This window comes from Choloepus didactylus, chromosome 12, assembly GCF_015220235.1.
Source record: "Choloepus didactylus isolate mChoDid1 chromosome 12, mChoDid1.pri, whole genome shotgun sequence".
In the NCBI taxonomy this organism is placed as follows: domain Eukaryota; kingdom Metazoa; phylum Chordata; class Mammalia; order Pilosa; family Megalonychidae; genus Choloepus; species Choloepus didactylus.
In genome coordinates this window covers 43,428,836-43,442,049 of record NC_051318.1, presented here as the reverse complement: position 1 = coordinate 43,442,049, position 13,214 = coordinate 43,428,836, and the positions used below count along the sequence as shown (strand labels likewise).

At 37.4% G+C, this 13,214-nt stretch overlaps 1 protein-coding gene across 2 annotated transcripts in view; it reads left to right on the top strand.

Annotated features, from left to right (window-relative positions):
- GPC6 (glypican 6) overlaps positions 1-13,214 on the top strand; it is a 1,192,747-nt gene that overhangs the window by 177,311 nt on the left and 1,002,222 nt on the right. The window contains exon 1 of one of the 2 annotated variants that reach the window (XM_037799718.1): positions 1,160-1,230. The exons of the other annotated variant lie outside the window; for it this stretch is intronic. Within the exon in view, the coding sequence (XP_037655646.1) occupies positions 1,176-1,230 (55 nt within the window). The 5' untranslated portion in view covers positions 1,160-1,175. Of the gene's footprint in view, positions 1-1,159; positions 1,231-13,214 lie in introns of those variants that run through there. 2 annotated transcript variants of the gene reach the window in all.

Below are 13,214 nucleotides of genomic sequence, written 5' to 3'. Positions count from 1 at the left end.
AAAGTCTTCTTCAGCTTGGAAACATGTCCTTTTCCAAGTATAACTATACAGTATTGGGTGACCCTGTACAGAGTGTGAAATGTATGTCGTTAGCACAAACTGACAATATTCCCTTACAATATACAATGTTGCTAGGGTATTTGAAAAGGATTATATGAAAACACGAGAGAGTTTTGATACTTTGGATTCAATGTTGAGTCTGACAATAGTAAATTTGTTCTGGGTTTCTTTCCAGCTTGCTCTGTTCCAATCCCCATTTCATCACTTTAAAACTACATTCAGGCAATAGCTTTTCAGTACACCTTGAATCAGTCCCAGAACACACTGGAGAATAGAATGATATAGAAATAATGTTACCAGAGAGAATATTATAGCATATTGCAGAACCTCCCACAAGAAAGATGGGGCTCACAGGAGCAAAAACATGTATGATCCTTTTACTTTAAAAAATCTCATATGTAATTTGAAATCTACAGCTCTACCTCATTAAGCTTGCCTGCAAGGTTCTCAAACTGAAGAGTCTGATTTGGATCTGGTCTTGGCTGAATTGCTCTCTTGGAAAGTACTTCTGCTCGGAATGAATAATGGTGATTCAAGAAGTGGTATGCCTCGTTTCCTATTCTACAAATTCCACTTGGCTTTTCAGAAATTGACTGTGCTACATCTTCATTTTCTTTCCATTGTCATCCATTGTTGCAAGGGAAGAGTTTTGAGGAGAAGAGTAGTTTCCAGAGATACCTAAAGTATCCAAATCTGATTCAGTCTGTGTTCCGCACACCGTGCCCTGAGCTAGAGTAAAAGCCATGTGAGCACAGGGTTGTTCTCAAGTAAATCATTAGGTGAGGGGCTGGGCCTGCAAACCAGGTGTATGGGATGTGTGAAATAATAATTAACAGCTGCTAGCATTTATTCTGTTCTTACTATCTTTTAAGCCTGTAATGATTTGGAGGTATTATGGACCCCAGAGAAGATCATGTTCTTAAAGGTAACCCATTCTTGTGGGTGGAGACATATTGTGGGTGAACCTTTTGATTTAACTTTCAGTTAAACTGTGACCCAAGTGGGTCTTATCCTCTTTCGGAATCCTTTGTAAGAGGATAAAATCCCGAGAAAGACCAGAAACTGAGGGAGAAAGCTGCAGAAACAAAGAGGAGGCCACAGAAGAAAGAAGCTGAATGCAGCGAAGCCCAGAAGAGTCGGGAGAGACCAGCGGACACCACCATCTGAACTGTGAGCTTTTAAGTTAATAAATCCTCATTGTTAAAGGCCTGCCTGTTTCTGGCATATTACATTTTAGCAGCTTTAGCAAACTGAAACAAAGCCAGGCACTGTACTAAATACTTGACATACATTATCTCATTTAATTCTCCCATCAACTTTAAGAGTCAGACAGATAGTATATGTATTCAGAACACCAGAAAACAATTAGAGGTAATAAACAATGTTCCCAAGATTGCTTGGCTACTGCATGGTAGATTTGAGATTTTAAACTGAGTGTGTCTGACACCAGAACCTGTGCATTTGACTGTGGTACTAAATACTCTCATGAGAGAATTATTTTGTCCATTGGCACATAAATCACCCCCAGCCACTGATGGTATTTGGTGTTGCTGATCTTCTTCCTTACTCCTTCCTCTTGGGAAAGAATAGGGGGTGTTATTGTTGCAAACAATCACCTCAGGCCAGAAAGGCAAGCAGAAGAATCCTTTACTTTTTTGGGGCTTTTGGGATTTGGGGGAAAAATACTTATTCCGTGATGCAAACTTTCACCTTCTTATTCTTCACAAATGATTTTCTAATCTGTGAAAGAGGCCCTTGGCTGAGATTCTCTCTAGGGTCCCTTATCTCTAGTATTTACTGAAATGTAAAGTTAACTTCATATGATGAGCAAATATGTAAATTTAGTGGAACTTCTCAGAAAGTGGAGAGGCCTGGTCTGCCTGAATTCAAGGCAGTGCTCTTAGCACTGCAATCTACTGACAGTAGACAACAAAGCAAAAAAAGCTATTGTGAAGCAGATGATTCCACTTCTTGGGTTTGATACATTTCGAGGGAGAGGTGGGAGAGGCAATGGGCTGAGAGCAAAAAGCAAACACACAAAACTTCAGCCATCAAGGAGAGCCTGTAATTAAGGAAGTCTGAAGGCATGGAGCAGGCCAAGGCGAGCTCTGAATTAGGCTCCTACCCATCACAATGATTGCCGTTAGACAAGAAGTGTTAAGTCTTCACATTTTCTCATTTTTCACACTGGTATAAGGTGTTACAACAATTCTGTAAAATTTAATTGTATTATAGGAGGTTCATTTAAAATAGAAATAAGCGTCTAAATACCTTTTGTGTAGAAGGGTAGACTTTTGGTAAGATTGCTTCTCTAATTGTCTTCCTTAATTACATTTTAAAATCAGCATTATTTTCTTCTTGGAAATACTGTGACCAATTCAGTGATTCATCCTTGACAGGATAGTTTTGGGGTTCACAGAAATCTTTTGTTAGATTTATTATTCTGATGGCGGTAATAAAACAACTATTCCCTAAGAAACTTTTTCATATGATAACAGAATCGAGGTCAGAATTTGTTTTGTTGGTGAAATTCAATAAATGTGATTATTAATTGTTAATTTTATTAATAATAGCATTTCTAATAGTCTTGATTTCTAAAAAAGAATACCATCACGTAGAAGATGTAAAGCCTCTTTTGGTTAATCATCTCATTAATCAAATACTCAAGGAGGAGAATAGCAAGACAGAGTAGGTATGGAAAGTTCTTTAATGGAAAATGAATAGTAATGAACACAGAGAGAGGCTGGTTTTGGGACTTGAATTTCAGTGTAGCTGTAAGTTCTTGGTATGAATTTGACCAATTTTCAGTTAGTACCAAAGGAGTTCCCTAGGCAACTAGCTTAAAGTAAAGAAGCAAATATGAAATAAAGAAAAACCAGCCAGAGATTCTTTTCATCCTTTACTTATGTACTGACCCATTCCCTCCATTTACTTTCTCTCATCTTTGTCCATGTCTACACATTTCCAACCCTCTCTTCTGCCTAAATCGCAGTTTGTGTCTCTCCATCTCCTGAAATACCATTTTAATTGTGAGAGCTGAGGTATTTTGTCAGGGCAGCATCAGCTTGAACACAGGGTATGAGGAACAAAACTGGGTCAGATGCAACTATGTTCTGGCTGCTGTTTTGAAGAAGTTGCAGACCAGGATTTGCTACCAGCTAGCTTGTGGCATTAGACAACTCATTTCACTTCTGAGGTCTTCAGTTCTCTCATCTTCAAAGTAAAGTGTCTGGACCAGTGTTTTCTAAAGTCCTTTCTAGACAGAACATTCTCAATTTCTAATACACCTTCCCCTTCTTAATAATCTTTCCCATGAGCACTGGGGTTGTTTTCCTTGAAGGAAACTGAGGGTGTTAAGTTGGTTCTAGCCTTGAGTTTTACCCTTGAAAAACACCTTTATCCTAATATAATCCTTTTGTTTCAAAGGTGAAAAAAACGGATTGATGTCTGACAGAGTTAAAGGAGATAAAGACTGGGATTAAAAAATAGAGACACGTATAAGTGCCTTTTGTTGTGTAACAAACTGCATCCAAATGTAGTGCCTTTTAAAACATCACCAATTTATTAATTCTCATATGCTGTCAGTTGGTGGATCAATTCCTCTGCTGGATTCAGCATTCAGCTGGAGAAAGCTTCAAGTGGCGTCACTTACACGTGTGGCAGGTAGTACTGACTGTTTGGATGGGGCACATTGGATATCGCCCACATGGCATCTGCCCTTCCATAGCCTAGACTGACTTCCTTACCTGCAGTATCAGGGAAGAGTTCCAAGAGAGTGAGGATAGAAGCTGCAAGACTTCTTGTAGCTTAGGTTCCATAATTTTCACATTACTTTACGATGTTACTTCTGCTACAAAGCAAGTCAGAGGACCGCACATATTTCAGGGCTGGTTAAATGGATTCCACTTCTAACAGGAAGAGCTACACAGAATTGGTGGACATATTTAATCTCCTACACACCCTCTATCATTTCTTCCATCAAAACTCATGCCCATGATCAGTTAGTACACTTTTTTTGATCAAGTCTTTATGTTCCCTTAAAATCCTTTTTAACAGAGTGCTCTAGGCAACCAACAAATCAATCAGAACTGCCACAAGAAATGAACTGAATCTGCTATCTGGGCTCTGAAGTGAATTGTTGGTAGAACCAGGATGGAAAATTGAGGCTTTCTGGCTCTTAGTTCAGGGCTTTTCTTTCTCTGTCACTTTGTCTCCTCAAAGCTCATTAGTTTATTAACATTTATTAGATTATGTTAGAAATGTCATTTATTTCTACCAATAAAGCCTTAAAAATATGCATCCTTTCAGGTTTTGAACAATATAATCTTGCATTGTGTGTTTTCTACATGGATTATGTCATAAACTGCTGGCATAAAAGTTATCAGTTTTGGTCACCACCTTGACCAAATAATAAACTTGGATTGCTCCAAGTGATCAAATTTGGATTGATAATGTAACAATTAAATATTATGTGCCTCTGGTGTTATACAATGGGAAGGGCATAACATCTCCCATGTAGCATTCCTGCCAAATATAATAATGAAGAAACAAATCAGACTAATCCAGAACATGAGATATTTCACAAAACAGCTGGTCTGAAATCTTAAAAATATGTCAGTGTCATTGTCAGCTGGAAAATAGTAACTTCCAGTTGATAAGCATTTTGAGAATGTTGGTCATAAGTAGAGACACATAAAGAGATGTCAACCCACTCTGATACAGGCGTTGGGATTGTCAGCAAAAGCATGACTCAGGCTCTGATGGAAGGGCATTTGATGCACAGGGAGAAGAGACAGAGCAAGGTCAGCTTCACTAAAGGGCATCGGTTTCCCATAGCCAGGTGGTCTCAATCCAGGCAGGGAGAGGTTCTGTGCATTGCACTCCTCTCACGGGTTTATGTGCTGTTGCATTGGCGGATCCCTGTTCCCTCCTCCCCTGGAATGTGAACTGGAGGTCTTAAAACATGCCCATCAGCATCGGACTGTCTCTAGTGAATATTTACATATCCTTAGGACCACAGGGGAAGGAATGGACTGCAGTCCCCTTACCAGGGCTTTGTGTTTTATCCCACCAGGCTGACACACTTGGTTCTGAGCAAGGGATGGATTTATGTGTCCCAGGGAAAGGCAGCAGGCTGTGTTATGACTGCCCCCATCACAGTCATGAAAGACAAAAAGTAAAATAAAATAAAAGACTGTTCTGAATTAAAGGAAACTTAAAGAGACAGGGCAACAAAATGCAATTCATGATTCTATACTTGATTTTGGATTTTAAAAAAAGTTTTATAAAGGACCTTTTTGGGACAATTGGGAACTATGTATTTGATAATATTTTTGTATCTGTATTGATAATATTTCTGTACCAATTTTAAATTTCTTGGATATGATAGTGTGGCAATTATGTAGGAGAGTTTCCTGTTTATAGGAGAAAAATGATGTATTCACAGTTAAGATATTTGCAACTTATTTTCAAATGATTACCCAAAGTTGAGTATAATATATATAGTTTTATATAGAGCATATATGTATATATTACAGTACATAATGCTTGCATTTATAGTTAGAGAAGGCGAGGAAGAAACACAGAGAAAGCAAATATGACAAAATGTTATTTGACAAATCTTGGGGATATGTCTGTGCATCTTCATTGTACTTTTTTACTTTTTTGAAGTTTAGACAAGTTTCAAAATAAAAGTTGTGGGAAAGTCACCAACTTCATATATTTTCTGGCTAAGACCATGTCTGACTTTGAGCTTTTATGATAAAGTATCCAATGCAAACTATCTGATTAAAGTCTAAGGAATTCAACTGCATGCTGCATTTCTAAAAAGGCATACTTTCTTTACAGACATACACAAGGAGAAATTCTCAAGTACAGGTAGTAGTTTGAGTATGGTAATTGATAAAAAAGTTGACCAAGTAGGAAACTGCAATGTATCATTATAAAAGATGTTCAGATCTGTCTGTATGTTATGGTTCACAGAGTTATATATTATGCCAGGAGCCCTGAATGACGAGGGTTTCATCCAGATTTTTGCAGATTTTGTGGCTAACAATGAGCAAGGCATTTTAACTTGTGTGGAACTCAGTCCTTTAATAAAATGGAGAAGCTAATTCTGATTTGCATTGTGTTTGTTGTTTTATAAGAAATAATTACCTAACTACCAAGAGTGGTAAACAGCTCTTCCCATGTAAATGTTGTCTTAGAAGCATCTGAAGATTGTTGTGTTAAAGAGCCAAGGTAATATTTATTGTTCTGTGCCTGTTTAGAAATTATTCTTACAGGATGATGTAGAAGGTTACATGATTTATCCATAAGTTACAATACTAAGAGAAATCTATTGGTGTTTTGACAAATCCATTTTCCTGCAGCACTCCTAATTGTATTCTGAAAATAATATTGCATGTGGGGGAGAAGGTCTAGGTTGAATGAAATGGCTCTGACAATGCCATCTGTGAAAGGATTAAGCAGATACTCTCTACTCTAGAAGGGTATGTGGTTGAGAGCATATGAAATAATTAGACAGCTACTCTGAATGGAGTTTTCATAGAATTACCGCTCTGGTTAAAGAAAGCTGAATTTTCTGTAGACAGAATAGAAGAGGTAAGGAGATATGCCTGTAACAGGATTGGGAAGGTATTGGATAGTTAGAGGAGACTTGAGAAAAAGATGTCCTGTGTGGGAGTCCATTATGTGCACAGGTATATGCAGGAGCAACTCTCAAGGGCTGACACGTGGGGATGTAATTGGTGTCCTGTGTGCCTATCAGTGGAAACTGAGCAATGTTGTTGGATAGATGGAGCAAAAGCGGTGAAAAACACGTTGGAGCTAACGTGTGGTGTGTTAGGCAACAGAAAGCCACCATAGGTTGCTGTATATGGGATTGTCTAAGGCATGATTAAATTGAGAACTAAGTAATGTATGGCAGCATGATGCAGGAAAAGACCAGTGAAAAACTTTCCCTTGGGAACCTTGAACTGAGATGTGTTCAGCTCTGAAATCAGTCTCTAGCAAAGTGCCATTAAAGAAATGTTTGGTAGGAGAGGATTAATGTTCCATAGAGGTTGGAAGTAATGAGGACTGTGATTGATTAGTGATGTCTGCCTGGGTCAAGGGTGGAGCCAAAAAAGTACACATGCCATATATCTGCCATTCCTGAGCTGGAGGGAAGAAATAAGCCACAAATTCCAAACTGTGTGATGAAAAAAAAAAAATAATTAAAACTGGTTTGTAAGAAAGTTGATGATTTAGTTTTGGTTATGCTTCAATACTAGGCAGGGTAAGTACATTTAGGTAATTGTCACTAGTTACTGCTGAAAGCTTTGCACCTACCACAGAGAGAGGTGAGAGTAGAGGGAGCTTAGGAAGTTGAATCCTTAGGCAAGTCAAAGGTATAGAAAATTTGCTTTAGTAAGTGTGTGTGTGTGTGTGTGTGTGTGTGTGTGTGTGTGTGTGTGTGTATAATATATATAAAATATACATACACACATTTTCTTGTAATGATTATTTGGTGCCATGAACTCTAGTTATTCCAGGTGCTGTTTTGGGCTGTATGTATGCAAATATATGACAGCTAGCTGGGAACCATGTTGCTTCATTCATTAGTTATTAGATAGGCAAAGAATTCAACTTTCTTCTTCATTCTAAAGTAATTGTTAAGAAATGATAGGCAATAGTCCCTGAAACTTGACAGTTACCAGAGCAGGGAGAAAACAATACTTAATTTTGAGATTTCATGATTGGGAATTGTGTCTGGATTGAAATTCTGGTCCCACCTTCAGCTAACATGCTCTGTGTCCTGGGCCAACACTCCCTTACTCCAGTCCTTGATTTGCACAGCTGAAAAAGAAAAGTGTTGGGCTACACTGGGAGGGTGGTTGTGGACTGCCCCTCTTCTGTCCTCCATCCATGGCCAATCAGGTCCTCATCCTGATTCCATCTTGGATGGGGTGACACAATGTCTACAGCACTTGGCATCACTGCATGCAGTCTGAAGCTATTTGTGGTCCATAGTTGGACAATCACAGGAGAAGAAAAAAAATTAAAATAGCAATGGTTAACATTTGTTGGGCTTTTTTCTCTGTGTCGGATCCTGAGCTAAGCACTTTACTTGTAATCTGTTAAGGTTTCTGTGAATATAAATGTTATTATTGAAGAGGCAGGGGCAGTTAAAAGCAGGTGGAATATCACTTTCAAACTATTTTATAGACTATTGAAATTAGTTTGAATAATTCAAGAAAATGACCAGAAGTGTAAAGTTAAGAAAAAAACTAAAACATTTCCATTTCCCAGATCTAGCCTCATGCCTGTCTTGTAGACACCACCAATGAGTCCTTAAATGAATTAATCAATCAACTGGTGAATGAACAAAATTACTGTGGCAAAAATTGCCCTGAGACCAGGGATTCAATCTCTTTCTTTACTGTTGGGTTTAACATCTGTGACCTGTTTACAACTCTATTTCATAGTTATTGAGCTGATTCCTTCAACTTGGAACTTTGTAATTCCTAAAACACGGGCCAATTGATGAGCTTCATAGATTGCATTGTTCTAATATGAAACCTTATATAGTTGAAAGGCCTCACATCATTCAGCGGCCATATAAAAGAAGGTTTTGGAAAGCACTTCCATCAGGACTCACTTATCATTACTAACAATAAGTCTACATGCATTCTTGTTGGGGGCTGAGATTTTGAGTGTACATCAAGTGAAAGGGCGGCTGAGGCGTGATTAGGAGAATTAATAGGAACATCATGCCTGCATTAGGACTGTGCTCTATTTAAAAGAATATAGGCCAATTATTTAAATAATTTATACATAGTTTCTTCTGTTAATATATTGAAAAGAAAGTCAGGTAAAGACAGTGTTAGTGAATTGTGGCAGTTGAGATACACATTTATTATGACAAGTCAATTTTCCTTTTAGTTTCTAGTACTGTATAATAAATGGACCTACATGTTATATTAAATTAATGGATTTTATTTTCATCTGAAAGAAGAAGGGGGAAAAAAAACCACTTAGGAAGTGCTACCATGGAACTCCAGGACATTTACTGAATTTCTGGCTCATAATGTAGCTTCTAAAAAAAGCAATTATAATTTTCATCCTAAATTTCTTTCAATGAAAAACCTCTCAGGAATGTCTATCACTGGAATCTTTCCTTAGAGAGCATCTCTTTTCTCTGGAGAAATGATACTCAGCAGCTTCCAAAAACAAGCTGTGGCAATGTTTTCCAACCCAAATATGCAACGATTGCATCCATATATGTCAATGACATCTTCTGTCATTGAGACTTCCCCTAAATCTAGTGTTTCCCATGTCACATAAGCACCAGTCTGCCACAAATGCATTTGCCATCTTCTGTCCCTTGGCTGGTTGAGTACCATATATAGAGCTATCAGCATTGTTTAGCTGAGGTTCTTCCCAACAGGCTGGATAAGCCCAGAGCTGGCAGATGTTCTATGATGTTGATATATGAGTTGTAAGCTGAGAGATTAATCCAGCTGCTAATGTAGCCCTATCTTTGTTGGACTCTTTATCAAAAGACAGCTCACCTGCTGGGGATAAGGAGCTGCTGGTATCTGTGCACACCCGCTGCTCATCATACCCACGCTGTCAAGCCAATGTCCCCCACAGTGTGGGCATGAAGATCGCTATGACAGTATCTGTCCACGTCTGTTTACTCCCAGCACCCAAAGCAGGCTCTTTGGTTGCACTGCATGTCAGTCTGATTATCTTAGTAGCTGAAGATGAGCAGAGAGTGAAATTTTCCAAATGTTGGTTGAGGAAGACCCGCTTAGTGCAGTCAGACAGAAGTAGGCAGATAAGAAGTTCCCAGATAGAGGAAGCACAGCATATTCCGTGATTGTTGTTGTTTTTGTTCCCCAAGGAATGAGATTCCCTAGACACAATCTTTGAATCTCACCCTTTAGTATAGGTTTAGAAGAAAAAATGAAAAAGAGGACAGCTGTCTCTTACCTTTGTAAAGAAAATTGATCGACAAAGCTCGTATTCATCAATGCAACAGAAAGTCATTACATTATTTTCTCCATTATTAAGGCATAAGTGGACTGAAAAACAAAACAAAACAAAACCCTCCACCAACATCGCTTTAATATCTCAATAAAATTCCTTATCTGGAAAGCAGAGATATAAAGAATAAGTGGATATAACTCCACTTTTAGAAGGGAAATGGATGTCTAGTATCAGTTTTATTTTACGTATCATGTTTCGCTTAAGTCAGTAAACTGCCTATTCAGTGCCCAATTGAAAGCCATCATCTTTTCAAAACAATCACAATTTCCAGTTTCCCTTATAAATATCAAAGATGCTAGTTAAGAAATACTTCATAAAATATCACCATTCATGCAGTCAGAGCCCAACCAACAGCAATAAAAAAAGAGAACACACACACACACACACACACACACACACAGACACACACACACAAAATATATCGCCATTAATTGTTATACTCTGGCTCATAGAGTAGAAACAAATTTACCCAGAGGGAGAAATGTGGTTTTCAAACCAAACCAAAACAAAACATTAAGCAAGACCCAGCAGAAAAGTATGCCCAGTAGAGTGACAACGCCAATTGTCCTGTAATTATTTACTTCTTGTGTGTGGATCTTAGTGTGACTTTTACACCCTCCCTTGATTAGGAAATAAATGAAAGGCCTTGTGATAAATTATATCTGGAAACCTGCCTAGATACTTTCTGTATAATAAGCACAAATTTTAGCTGGAACCTAAATTTCTGTCTTCATACATGCGTGGAATTTACTTTGTGGAGATTTATGATAGGTTCTATTTTTTTTACAAGGGACAGAGAAAAGAAAATATAATTGTCAGTGAGAAATAAATATTTTCCTTTAAAAAGAGAAATATTTATGCAGGAATACATTATGTGATGGATTTGTTTAGGAAGCATTATGAAGAAACATTTAAGTTTCTCTCTACACGTAAGGTAACCCTAACAGATGTTAAATCCCAAGTGCTTATTCCACATTATAAGGAATGTGTATTTCATAGCAGTGACTGTTGCAGGGCTTGATAATCAGTTTCTTTGCAATTGAGCCTATTTTAATGCTATTTAAGTAAATGACTGTGTCTAACCATCTGAGTGAAACAATGACACTAGCACTTAACTAAGTACATACTATTTACCAAACACTTTGTGTAGGTGAGATGTGAATCAGCAGCAAAACCAAAATAATGACCCTATTGATGCTGTTGGTGTAGATCTACGAAGTACGTAAAACAGAGTCTGCCATAGAAATTAACAGACATTTCTTTAACTTTCACCTCCTAGTTCTTTTATGCAATAGTGCTTTACTCTTCATCTAAAGAGATGAGTGTAAAATTGTGAAATTAACGCGTTTTTTTTTTTTTTTTTTTTTTTTTTTTTTGCTATTATTCAGTAATATAAAACCCTATGATGTGTTTGGGGGAAGTGCAATTATTTTAATAGTACTAATGGAAGAATGCAGGATATTTTCATGTGTTTTCAAGAATGTAGACTGAATATCTTGATGAGATGTTCTTTTAAGAATTTTCTCTTTCATTCTAATTTTCCCCTCAAATTCACTCCTTCGATTTTTTTCAGCGTGAAAGTGTTTTTAAAATAATTTTAAAATGCAGACTTTTGAATAGTTTTACATTTCAAGGTAAAAAAAATACACTTTGTCATATTCTTGAAATACGTTCCTCTAAAAGTATTTATAGTAAAAAGTTTGGATTTTACTCTTTTGGAATTTGTTTCATTTCACTTGAGACAATACTGATGTTGGTAACTTTCTCCCCAAAACAATAAGCCTCCCTCCTCCTACCCCCCACCCCCAACTAAATTAAAGGATGAGTAGGGAGCACATTTCCCCACCTATGCTAATTATAAACCATTCCTACCTGGAGGGTGGAGGTGGGGGGCTTGACTAAATAACCTTTGAACGGTTGCTTGGTTCATGTAACCAAGTCAGCCATGCACTTCTTTTCCTTTGTGCTTTGAGTTTTTCCTATCTAGATTGTTCACAGCACTTCTCAATTTGCCAAACCCCACTCCTCTTTCCCTACCAGCTAAGATGGTTTGTTTTCCATGAATTCCCAGTTGCTCCTACCATGGGATTATTACTTTTGCCCTTTTCTGTGCTCTCCTAGTGCTTTCATACACAGCTCTATTTTGATTCGTCACTTGTTAACTTTCTATAACACATCTTTGTTTTGCTGCCTTTCTCCAGGACTGCTAATTGTATGATTTTAGCAGTATGGTGATTTCTGTTTTGAGATTGGGGACCATTACTGTTCATCATATACCCAGGACTTAGAACAGTGCTTAGCACACTGCAGGTATTCAAGAAATATTTCACAAATGAATGAACAGTGGGTTTTCCCAGGAAGTTGTAACTATAATACGAAAAGACCAGAATGTTTGATGCCTGTGTGAGCTAGAGACCGCAGACAGGGACAAGATAGGTGATTATGATGGGAAACAAAAGGCTTCATCCAAGTGGTGACAATTCGAATGGAAAATTAGAGATAGATTCCAGAGACATGATTTTTTTTTAGGTACGTTAACCTTAGCACTGTTTTTTTGAGTCAATATAATGTATCTGTGTTGAGTAACAAATGATGGAAAAATAAAAGGAATAAGAGGTTGGAATAGAAAATGTAGCTGTGGTATCAAGAAGAAAATAAAAATCACCCAAGTAGTCCATTTTTGATAAATAATCACTTTTAACATTTTGTTCTATCGCCTTTGAAACATTTTCCCCCTTGGAGATGGAAGCCAATATAGTGGAATGTTTATGGACACAGGCTCTGGACTCAGCATTCAAATTCTAGATTTTCTAAATTGTACCCATTTCTTTGTATGTACAGTGGGATCATTAAAACTGTATTTATTCATGGGGTTTTTCTAAGGATGTTGGAAGTTAACGCATTTAAACCACTATGCCCAGTACCTGTCATGTAGGAATAAAGGTATCTAATGTTCGTATGTGCACCATATTTATCAATTTACAAGTATAGTCCCATTCTACACTTTCTTATTCTTTGTGGTATAAATAGCTGTCTTCCCTTATTTATCTACTGCATCTATTTTATTGGTTGCGTAGGATTCATTTTTTATGATAAACCCTCATTTATTTAATATTTTT